This window comes from Astatotilapia calliptera, chromosome 17, assembly GCF_964374335.1.
Source record: "Astatotilapia calliptera chromosome 17, fAstCal68.1, whole genome shotgun sequence".
Taxonomy (NCBI): Eukaryota; Metazoa; Chordata; class Actinopteri; order Cichliformes; family Cichlidae; genus Astatotilapia; species Astatotilapia calliptera.
Genome location: NC_137438.1, coordinates 4,731,332 through 4,743,554, shown reverse-complemented (window position 1 = coordinate 4,743,554; position 12,223 = coordinate 4,731,332). Strand labels below are relative to the sequence as shown.

The 12,223-nt window shown below is 41.2% G+C and overlaps 1 protein-coding gene across 2 annotated transcripts; it reads left to right on the top strand.

Moving 5' to 3' along the window:
• Positions 1-1,850: 1,850 nt before the first annotated feature.
• On the top strand, positions 1,851-11,592 carry hcfc2 (host cell factor C2). Of its 2 annotated transcripts, none has more exons than XM_080291354.1 (17): positions 1,851-2,076; positions 2,562-2,710; positions 2,799-2,959; positions 3,045-3,247; positions 4,678-4,762; positions 6,558-6,661; positions 6,830-7,063; positions 7,152-7,355; positions 7,580-7,614; positions 8,175-8,295; positions 8,957-9,013; positions 9,099-9,154; positions 9,236-9,379; positions 9,466-9,648; positions 9,738-10,035; positions 10,123-10,195; positions 10,282-11,592. In XM_080291354.1, exons 1-17 carry the CDS (start codon positions 1,911-1,913, stop codon positions 10,289-10,291), a joined length of 2,283 nt encoding a protein of 760 aa, XP_080147480.1. In that variant the 5' UTR covers positions 1,851-1,910; the 3' UTR covers positions 10,292-11,592. The 2 variants fall into 2 exon arrangements, with proteins under 2 accessions (XP_080147480.1, XP_026003618.2); XM_026147833.2 differs by having other exon boundaries at positions 9,463-9,648.
• The last annotated feature ends 631 nt before the right edge of the window (positions 11,593-12,223 follow it).

Sequence of the window (12,223 nt, the reverse complement as noted above, 5' to 3'; positions counted from 1 at the left end):
AAAAAACATAGACTACCAAGAGAATTCGGAGGACTGAATTTAACAAGGCAAGTTATTTTTGGTGGCCTACAAAGTAGTGATGGGATTTCCAGCTCTTTTTAGAGAACCAGCCCTTTCGGCTCGGCTCACTAAAAAGAGCCGGCTCTTTTGGCTCCGAACCGGCTCTTCAGGTTGTTATGTTGCTTTAATTAATTTATTATTAACAACAATAGAAAATTAAGCACAAAAGGAATTACTAATGTAAAAAAAGTGGTTTTATTTATACATGTTTATATATAAACATGTATAAACACGCATGCACAAAGTCCAAAGCAAGTACAAACTCCAAAACACATTTCTAGCGTTAACTGAACTTCCTTAACAGAGCTACCTAGATCACTTAAATTACATAATTGAAAGCATATGTGTATTGTTTGTGTATTTATACACAAGCACTCATATATATTAAAATAATTTAAAAGAAAAGTTAATTTACCTGTTACTACCACACACCAAATCCAGTTGTTGGTACTTGCTGGCTTGTATAGCCACTAGGTAACAAAAGCTCAACACTGCCCCTAGCATCCTGGAGCACTTCTGTCATCTTTTGTACGTGCTTTGGAATTTTTACGTGTTTTGGAGTTTTTATGTGTTTTGGAGTTTGTACGTGTTTTGTCTACATACGTTTGCCACCGTAAATATACTTTTATTTATTCACTCCACATAAAATGTAATAAATAAATCATATAATACTAAAACCAACTATTCACATTTCAACTTTTAACTATTTAAATTTTCAGTGAAACAACACAAAACACTGCAAACCACAACACAATTAAATATAAATTAAAATATGAAAACAAAAAGAAGATGCATATTCTCTGTCATATGGGCCTGCATGAATAAACTTTCTGAATCCTTTAACATCCACAACTGAAAATAGTTGTGGATGATTACTATACCTTTCTAATGTGACGTCATTGTCCCTGGCTCTCTTTCTCTCTCTCTTTCCCTCCCGCTCTGTTCCTGTGCTACTGCGAGTGTAACTCTACCGACCCTCCCCCCTCATCCCAGCGTAAAGCACAAGGCTCGCGTGCGGAGTGAAGCGGAAAAAAGTGCGAGGGAGAGGGTGAGAGAAAGGGAAAAAAAGATCCGCTCTAAGAGCCATTTCGTTGGCGACCGACACATCACTACTACAAAAGGCTCTTGGCGAGATGGTGGGTATGGCTACATCAAAAATGAAAGCGCAGCTATGCACATTTGAAACCATTTTAAGACACTCACTTGCCAAACACTGCCCACTGGTGGTGAAAGTTTTATTTACTTCTTGCCTAGGGTAATTACAAAATACACCTTTAAATGTTAAGTCAGTAAGAAAATCATAACAATACAGCCATATAGCATGCATCAGGACATGCAAAACTGCACAGACAAATGAGAGAAAGGATGAAAGAGGCCAAGTTGCACTGACGGACAATTAATCTGTCTGGTAACCAATCAACACACACAATCTGATCAATAACAAGTTAAAACAAATGCTTTATGTGCACATGTGAACATATTTTGGCGCAAATGGAAATCAAAACTTTGTGTTTTTCCCCTTCCACCCAAAAAATAAAAATAAATAATGAGAAATATTTTTTCAGATGAAAAGACTACAAATAGACAGATATGCATGTGTAAAATCAATTGTCACAGGCATCAAGAATATGTGCTTCCACCGAATAGTTCTCCATCTCTTCACGTTAATCTAACGAACTGCTCTGCAACTCCTAAAAACTCATATACAGAAAAATTAAGCCAAACCAAAGATCAGAGTGAGACTTCCTATTTGTTTGTTCCTCTTTGGTTGAAGTTCCTGATGCCCTCTCCGGTCCGCCCCCATCTTTAAAACGTCCACAGCGCCAAACTTTGGGCTCCCCAACGGGAAAATGACGAGCAGCGAAGAGGATCCGCAGTGGAGGAAAGTGCATTCCGTTACAGGAGTGATACCTCGGTCCAGGCATGGACACCGTGCAGTCGCAATCCGGGAGCTCATCGTCGTTTTCGGTGGTGGAAACGAAGGGATAGCGGAGGATCTCCATGTTTACAACACTGGTGAGCTACCGTTAGCATTCACGCTAACTAGCAGGTTAGCGGCTAATGTTTTTAGCATGCTCGAGAGGGAAACGACCCCTTAAGCTAACGAGCCCTCCACCACGGGCTTTTGTATACTGTATATGTGTTACATATATCTTTATAAAACAACCGCAAAATTATAAAATTGCGTGTACGATATTATTTGGTTGGGTTCTTTTTCATGTTTGTAAACTATCCACTTACTTGACCAGGAGAGTTTTATAGTTCCGAAATGTAGTGAACTGTAAAGTGAATTTGAGCAAGAGCCAAAAAAAAGTAAGAACGTCACATCCTTTGTTTAAATATATGAAGTTCTTTTGTTACTTAAGGTGCAGTTTGGGTTATGTATGTAAAAATATATTTAACGTGAATGCGTGAATTGTCTCCAGGCCAGCTTTGGCCAGTGCATTAAACATTATTAAGACTTGTATAATACATTGGCTAACAGCTACCCTTTTTCCCAGTCTCAAAGCAGTGGTTTCTACCTGCGGTTAGGGGTGACATCCCTCCTGGCTGTGCAGCCCATGGCTTTGTTTGTGAAGGTACTCGAATACTGGTCTTTGGTGGAATGGTTGAGTTTGGAAAATACACCAACAGCCTCTATGAACTCCAGGTAACACTGTCTCTTTTTTCCACTGCAGCTTCTTCTAACTCTGCTGCTGTTATGGGGAAGATGTTAAAAGATATTTTTTGTTTCTCAGGCGAGTCGCTGGCTGTGGAAGAAGCTGAAACCAAGGGCACCCAGAAATGGCTCACTGCCGTGCCCTCGGATCGGACACAGCTTCACTCTTGTGGGTAATAAATGCTACCTGTTTGGAGGGCTGGCCAATGATAGTGAGGATCCCAATGGCAACGTGCCAAGGTACTGTGCAGACACATCTTTACTCTCAAGAATGGTGTAAAAACCTGTAAGTGCTCTGTGGTTTATTGGGTTTTTCCCATTTTAGGTATTTGGGAGACTTGTATGAATTGGAGCTCCAGTCAGTTTCAGGGGCCAGAGGCTGGAACATTCCAGACACAAAGGGCCGTGGTCCCTCTGCACGGGAGTCCCATACATCAGTTGCCTACACTGGCCTTGGTTCCCCGAAGCTCTACATCTTTGGAGGGATGCAAGGAAGTCGGCTAGATGACCTCTGGCAGCTTGATCTTGGTAGGAGTGATCTTGGTTTTATATATCATAGTGACTAGCTGCAGAAAGAAAGCTTTATTTTGATGTTCACTTGGATTAAAATTTAAATTGCACTAGTGATACTTATGCTTGTGATTGTTGCCAATTGTCATTCTCTCATCCTGCCCAATAAATTGCAAGCCAAAAAAGAACAATAGTATAACAACAACAAAAAGAAACAACCTAAATGCAAGTGTGGAGTCGATGGAAGACCAGAGTCGTGGAGGATTTGGGACAGAAGGATAGCAGCAAGAGTGTAACAGGATTAGAAATGAGTATATCATAGGGACAGCTCAGGTTAAATGGTTTGGAGGCAACGCTAGGCAGCAGTGAGATAGTTTGCATATTTACAGAGGAGGGATCGTGGCTGTATCGTACAAAGAATCATGAAGATTGCAGCTGCCAGGCAGGAGGAAAAGAGGAAGACCACAGAATGCGATTCATGGATGTAGTGGAGAAGGACATGCACAGGGTTGGTGTGATAGAGGAGGATTCTAGGTATAGTGTGAGATGGAGGCAATCCCTAAACAGACCAGCCAGAAAAAGAAGGACAAAAAAAGGGTTTAAGCATGAATTTTTAATAAAACTGCCTTAATGATTAATGTGAGAGTAAGTTTGGTTGATATTAACTCTACACAGGATTTGCAGTGTGTGTGTGTATATCTATCTATCTATCTATCTATCTATCTATCTATCTATCTATCTATCTATCTATCTATCTATCTATCTATCTTTCTATCTATCTATCTATCTATCTATCTAAAATTCATGTGTTTGTATATTTGTGCAACATGGCAGTAAGTATAAAATGAAAACTGTAATGGTGAAAATACCTTTGGTTGTGCCAGAAGTTGGTGAAGTTACATATGATCAAAATTGTCAGTGTTCAGTCTTCCTCCAAAGTTGCCAACCCTGAGAAAATAAACCAGCGTTATGAATTTAAACCTTTGTTTGCATTGCTCCTCAGTTAGGTGTCAGCTGTGTCATTCCCTGCAGGCTTCATTTTGTTATTTTGACCTTTTTAAGCTAATTTGGCAATCATTCATCACAGAAAGGTAACGTTATATAACTTTGCTCAGCCATGTCTCTAACACATGTGAGTCCACTGAGATTCCTCATAATTAGAAAACGGTCATCCCCAATTAGATGTGAGATTTTCTTTTTTAATGTGCATAAGCATATTAAGTTCAAGGGTTGATGAATTAACTGAAATAACATAAGAAATTATTTCTGGAAAAACTCAAATTGCTAAATAGAAAATCATCAGAATGCAAGAAGTGACATGTTTAACACCCTGATTTTTCTCTTTGATGTTTTAAGCCCTGTTTGCATGTCTCCATTTCTAATTGGTAATGAGGAACAGGAGTTTGGAATATTTAAACACACCTATATCTTTTCTTTGTCGTCGTTAGACACAATGGTTTGGTCAATACCGGAAACAAAAGGTTCCACACCATTTCCCAGAAGTCTTCATTCGGCCAGTGTCATCGGAAACAAGTAAGCTTCTTATGTATTAACACCAGAGAGTTTTTTGTGTTCCTCTCTGGCAACAAAAAGCTACTTTATATTAGGGCTGCCACAATTAGTCGACTAATCACGCTTACGTCGACGATTTATTTAATAGTAGACGCGTCCTTTAAAGCTTTGTAAGATCCCGAAAGACACAGGAATAAGCATTAGGGTTTAAGAGTGTAATAACGGGCTGAAACAGAAGGTGGCAGCACTGCATGTACAAGGATGCCAGCTGCCGTTAAACCCCAAAGAAGAAGCAGCGGTGTCCAGCATCGTTGCTGTGTCCAAATTCAGGGACAGCATCCTTCGGAAGCCGCATTTGTAGGCCTATTACGTTACAGCGACACGACGAAGGCTATCCAAATTCGAAGACTCCGACAGATGTGTCCTTCAGTTTTATATTACTCTTATTACTCTTTCTGGGTCACAAAATAAACTTTTAACATATTTTCAGGCGAGAATGTAGCTGTATAAACTTCAAATATCTGCTCAGTTTATCAAGACATCACATATTTGCAAAAGTGCTCTGACGTTTTCGAGAGACGTCTGTTACCCACTAGCTCGACAGCTAGCCGGGGTTCAGGGCTCACTAGAGCCGGCGAGAGCAGCGGTCTTTCGCTACTCGGGTTAAACACGATATATAAGTCACTTAGTTTAAAAATGTTATTGTTTGGCTTTTTTCTGTGTTTTATTTGTTCCTTAGTAAATCAGTTTGGCTGAGATTAAAGTTATAGTTTTCACAAACTGAATAATCAGTTTTCTATTTATTTAGAAAACTGAATAAACAGAAGTGTGAGATGGTCGAGAATTTACTCCAATGTCCTGTTGTATTTTAGATAGCAAGGAGCAGATGGCTGAGTTTATTAAACTCCACTGAGACCATCTGCAAATTTCATTAAAAATTTAATAAACTATCATCTTGTCTTTATTTTTAGTTAGCACATATTCAAGCTGTAAACTAATGATAGTTATATAAGAGCAGATGCATGCTGTTAAAATAAGCTGTACGCTTTACCTCCAATAGATGCATGATGTGATTAGTCGACTGATCACAAAAATAATCAAAATAATCGTTTGTGGCAGCCCTACTTTATACTCTGCCATGTGGCTAAATCTGATAATGCAGCTTAACTTTATAAATGATTATCTACGTTGATAAAACATCATATTTCAGTTCGTCCTGAGCATAATGCTGCCAAACGTATTCACCCATCCAAGTCATTGAGTTCAGGTGTTTCAGGCTCTTCCATGGCCACAGGTGGCTCAAATAAAGCTCCTAGGCATTCAGACTGCTTCTACAAACATTTGTGAAAGAATTAGTTGCTCTCAGGAGCTCGGTGAATTCCAGTGTGGTACCGTGATAGGATGGCAGCTGTGCAACAAGTCTAGTCATGAAATTTCTTCACTAATAAATATTCCACAGTCAGCTGTTAGTGGTATTATAACAATGTGAAAGCCACTGGGGATGACAGCAACTCCAACATACATGAAGTGGTAGGCGATGTAAAATTACAAAGCAGGGTCATCTGCTGTTGATGCACATAATGTGCAGAGGTCACCAACTTTTGGCAGATTCAGTTGCTCCAGACCTCCAAACTTAGTTTGGCCTTGAGCTAATTGGTCAAGAACAGTGCATAGAGAGCTGTAATGGGTTTTCATGGATGAGCAGCTGCATCCAAGTCTTACATCACCCAATGTTTGTGTGTTATTGTTTTATAGTTCTTGTGTATATATGAAACCAGAATGTCCTTCGACATAGTCTGGTGTGTTCTGTCTGCAGGATGTATGTTTTTGGTGGCTGGATTCCTGCTCCAGAGTCAGAGACGCACATTGCTTTAGGAACTGAATGGATCTGCACTAATTCCCTGAGCGTTCTCAACTTAGGTGAGTTCTTCTCATTATAACCCCTTAAAATAACTTATGAGTGGTTTTGTAAATGAGATCTGTAGCCTGTGAGCCTTTTTTGTTTGTTTGTTTAATCTCATCCATGGAATTCCTACAATCCTTCATGGAGGCCAGCAAGCTCACTGTTACCTGGTTTTCCTATCACAGACACTATGACTTGGCAGAACCTTGGCCCAGAGCAGCACGATGATGATATAGAGTACCAGCTGCAGAGCCAGGGACCACAGACCGATGATCCATATGCCTGCAGGCCAAGAGCCAGGGCTGGCCACTGCGCCGCTAGTGTTGGCTCCAGGCTTTACGTTTGGAGCGGTCGTGATGGATACCGCAAGAGCTGGAACTACCAAGTGTGCTGCAAGGACCTGTGGTACCTGGAAACAGGTGAGAAACGGGGGAGCGAGTTAGGGCAATGGGGTCGGTGCTGGGGGGGCAAAAAGCACAAATCTGTTTAAAAATCCTTTGGTCTCAGATCGACCAGCGACCCCAGAGGCAGTGCTGCTCATCAAATCTACTGTCAGCATGCTCCATGTGGCATGGCGCCCCCTGGCTGCGGCAGACTGCTATATCCTCCAGATCCAGCCTGCAAGTTCCCCCAGGACTACAGTGAGTGGTCCCAAACCAGCGGATCCAACAGGAATAGATGGTCAGAATGGAAAGGAAAACCAATCTGCTGGTAAGGAAAGCACAGCCTTCAGTGACTTCATCAGTTTATATTAAAATCTTTATTGGATTTAGATGGAAACGTTTCTGTGTAGAGCTAATGGTCACTGCAAACAGAATACAGCAAAAAGGGAACAATTTCAATGCTTTCAGACTCATAAAATACACTATTGACACTATCAGTCTTTCTTTACTTTCTTTGTAAAATGGTTTGATCCCATCATTGTCAAAATGAAGAAACCGCAAACCGAGAAGAGAAAGGAGCAGCACAGGTAAGAGTCTTTCTTATATCAATAATAAAGGCTGGGCAATATGGGGGAAGAACAGTGATCAATGTCAATCAAATCACTTCTTGTGGGCGTTGTGCTGTCAGTGGGAGAAACATTTCATCGTCCAAGTGACTTAAGTCTTTGAAGAAGTCACTTTTTTCCCCTTTGTTTTCTCTCTTGTTATTGTTCCTGATTTAATCGTGTACAAAGCTTCAGTCGCCCAAATATCATGTGTGCTATTGCCGGCTGCCAGTCCTACACGGTGCTTCAGTTTAAAATTATGTGGCTATAGCTCAGATCCAGCCACATCATTAGTTCAGTTCAGTACTAATCTTATTAGCTTTTTGGGTTATCTGTCAAAATGTGAATGGAATGAGCTCTACTGGCTTTATCTTAACACTGAGGAAAAGTTACTTCACAATAACTGTATTTATCATTTTATCACCCAGAACTATCTATAAATAAGATTTAATACACAAACACTAACATACAGCCACACTAACACGCCAGCAGTCCAGACGTAGTGCTTAAATTTTCTCCCTGATGTTTTTTTTCTTTCTCAGGGTGCTTTGCTGCAGCAGGATGCTTCAGCAAAATCTTCAAATGGCTCAGCAGACAGTCAAGCACAGGGTGGGAGGATCGATGGGAGAGACTTGAAAGAGGACTCTAACCTAAAACTCTGCAGTAAGTCTCTTATCAGGTGGTTCTTGCTTAAATGCTGTTTTATACAGTTCATTTCAGTTTTGTTTATACGACCTCAAATCACCACAACAGTCACCAAGCCACTTTTATATTGTAAGATAAAGACTACAGTAATACAGAAATAACCCCCAACAATCAGATGTCCTCCTATAAGCAAGCGATTTACAACAGTGGGAAGGAAAAACTCCCTTTTAATAGGAAGAAGCCTCCAGCTGACGCAAGGTCAGGGAGGGGAAGCTATCTGCTGTTACCAATGTGTGTTTAAGAATTTAAGCTCCTGCACAGTAATAGTCAGATATGTTTGCAGAAACATGGCTGCACAAATAAACTCTTACTCCAGTTTATGACTTCTAATCTTAGACTCAACTTGAAAAAAATATAAAAGCAATGCATTCTTTGACGTGGCTAGAGTAGCTTTGTACGAGTCACAGTTCAAATTATCCTTATTTATCATATACTCTGCCTTGGTGCAGGCACAGCACTGTTTATGACAGAATGTAAATGCTTCAAAATTTGCAGGCCACATCAGATTGTGTTACTGAACCGGATGTGACCTATAATGTAATTTAATTTTTCTCCAAAGCAGGATTTTGTTATTATGACATTTTTAGATTGTTTTTGTTTCTGTGTGTTCTGTTTGTAGCTGCTGGGCAGGAGACTGCAGCAGCAGATCTCAGCAGCTCAGCTCAGCTCCAGTCAGGTAATGGTGGCTCTTACGCTCTAACATCAGTGATATTTGACTGGTGAGGATTTTAAAACGTGTTGATTGTTTTACCTTTTTACAGGCAAAAAGCCGGTTTCTGCAGACAAGACAGCAGATTTTTATACCCACACAGATCAGGTCGGATTTTCTTCTGATAGTGAATTTTTAACTCTGCCTCTCAGCTTGGTTCATACTAACACCACAAACCATCACCTACAGGTTCGGCAGAATCCAGACAACGCTGTGTGGTTTGATGTCGGCGTGTTCAAAGCACTATTCTCTGAGGTCAGCCACTACTACCTACCTGCTGATGGTGACCAGGTGACATCTGCCATCAACAGTCGGGCAACGAACACTAAAGAGGTAAAAACCAGAAGTGAATGGTGTTTATGAAGAAACCACCTATGGATTACATCTTACCCTCACATGCTCGCTCTCTCCTTCAGAAGAAGCTGCCAGGGCCTCAGGACTACCAGGGCAGAGAGAAGCAGGAGCTGGCTACCGGTCAGACATACAGGTTCAGAGTTGCAGGCATCAACTACTTTGGCCAGGGAGATTTCAGCCCAGTGAGCGAGTTCAAAACCTGCCAGCCTGGCTTCCCTGGAGCACCCTCTGCTGTTAAGATTACCAAGGTGACACACAGTATCAAGAAATATTGATGCAAAGATCAGGAAAACTGGAAAATGTATTTGATGTGCTTTTCGGTATCGTTTGCATGTAGGCCACTGATTCAGTCCACATCACTTGGGAGGCTCCTTCATCTCCATCGGGCCGGATCCTGGAGTATTCCATGTACATGGCAGTGAGGAAGAGCCGCTCATCCACTTCGGATCGGCCGGGTCAGATGGCGTTCATCCGGATATACCGTGGCACCAAGACCTCCTGCTCGGTCAGTTCCAGCCACCTGGACAACGCGCACATCGACAGCTCTGCCTCCAACCGACCAGCAGTCGTCTTCCGGATCGCTGCAAAGAATGAGCAAGGCTACGGCCCAGCCACGCAGATCCGCTGGATTCAAGGTGGAGCAGCTTCCGATATTATTTATTTAAACTTCCTCTCACATTAAAATGATGGATGTATCAACCTCCTCTTTCTGTGTTTTATAGATCCCAGTACACTGCGAACATCACTATCCAAAGCTGACAGCAGTGCTGAGGCTGACAACGACGCTGCTGACAGGTGATCAGAGTTTTTAACTTTTCTGCTTTGTTTATTTTTCAAAGTGGACACTTGTAATTGGTTCTTTATTTTCTTTCTTCTTGCAGCTCCAGCTGAAAATGTTTTAGGGAAAGGACTTTTCACTCAAGATGCTGGCAAATCTATTTCCCAATAGTTTTGTTAATTTATTTTTAATCTATTTAATTTTTACTTTGTAAATAGATTTACATTTTCACAGGCTGTTTGGCCACTGTTCTGTTTTAGTTAAAGTGTTTTGTTAAGTAATTATTATAGTATTATAAGATGTAGAAAACACTGCAAGTATTGTTTGAAATGCATTCTGGAAGACGTGAAGACGCCTCAGTGTTTACTGAACAAGCCACTGACGGGCTATGAGAAGGAAACACGAGTGGTCCTTTTACAGGCCCCACCGGTCCCACGGGGTTATGAAATATCAGCAATGTTACTCATGTTTTTGTGTCTTACTCAGCCACATGTTACTGCAAACTTGTTTCCGTTATACGTGTATATATATAATTTCAGTTTGATTTTTCTTTGTCTTTACATTTATCTCACTGTAATGTATGTGTAATACATCACAGTGCTTTTATTAGCATGTTCAAAAGCCATGTACTCTTAACCTATTTCTGACATAATTTCATTTCAATATACTCATAGCCACAGAAAACAGTCATGTACTGGGTGAAAGGTATTACAGCTTTGCCATCTTCTCCATCGTGTTACCGTCTTTACCAGGTGCAGTAAAGATGCCACACTTTTTACCCGTTTCATTTTCCTCTTATAAAAGACTCTCACTCATCCATATATAGTTTCATCAGTTAGCCACTGGAATTTACACTGAGTAAATTGTTGTTTTTATAATTCGGATTATATCAATCTGCACCTGTTTTCTTGAAGATTTATAAATATAAATGTCATGATAGTATCAGCAAACATCAGCCTGTAATTGTCCTATTGAGGACACTCGCAGCTTTGCATGGACCTCAATAATGTACAGACCACAGGCAGTTATTACAGAGGCTGGGTGAAATACTGTTGCAATATAATGGAAAACAAAAAAAGGGGTGAATTTACATTTTTCACTTTTAAAGCAGTGACCAGAGAGTGCACAAAGTTTCTAATGACAATCATTAGTGGCACTGTATAGGATTTAAAAGAAAGGTGCTCAAGATACGACTACCTGCTGGATGCTGGTGTAACACCTGTGTGTGGGCCGGTGGAGATGTGCTTCAGCATCTTTGGTCGGTTTGTTGCTCTGGATCAGCAGCAGCTTCTTCTGGTATCTAATTGCAGATGTGTGCAAGCTGCTCAGGTCTCAGAGGTGATGAAGTCTAATGTGTGTATAACTAATCAATGTGACCTGCAATAATAATAATAATAAAAAAAACATCCATCCATCCATTCATCAGTTTTCTTCCACTTATCTGGGGCCGGGTCACTCGGGTAGCAGCCCAAGCAAAGAAGCCCAGACTTCCCTCTCCCCAGCCACCACCTCCAGCTTGTCTGGGGGAACACCAAGGCGTTCCCAGGCCAGCCGAGAGATATAATCTCTCCAGGGTGTCCTGGGTCTGCCCTGGGGTCTCCTCCCTGTGGGACATGCCCAGAAAACCTTGCCCAGGAGGCGCCCATCCTTGTCAGATGCCCGAACCACCTCAACTGACTCCTTTCGATGAGGAGGAGCAGCGGCTCTACTCTGAGCCCCTCCCGAATAGCTGAACTTCTCACCCTATCTCTAAGGGCGAGGCCAGCCACCCTTTTCCGCCGCTTGTATTCGCAATCTCGTTCTTTCTGTCACTACCCACAGCTCGTGACCATAGGTGAGGGTACGGGCGTAGAAAGAAATATGTTGTTCTCAAATATATATTTAGCATTTCAGTTAAAATATGAAGAGTCGCTGCAACATATTTTGTTGAATGTGGTAAATGTGTGTGAAACAGCTGTGGTAATGTATGGGTTAGTATGAACTATAATGTGGAAATACCAGACTATATATGAAGGTTTGATACAGTAGCAAATATAATTATTACT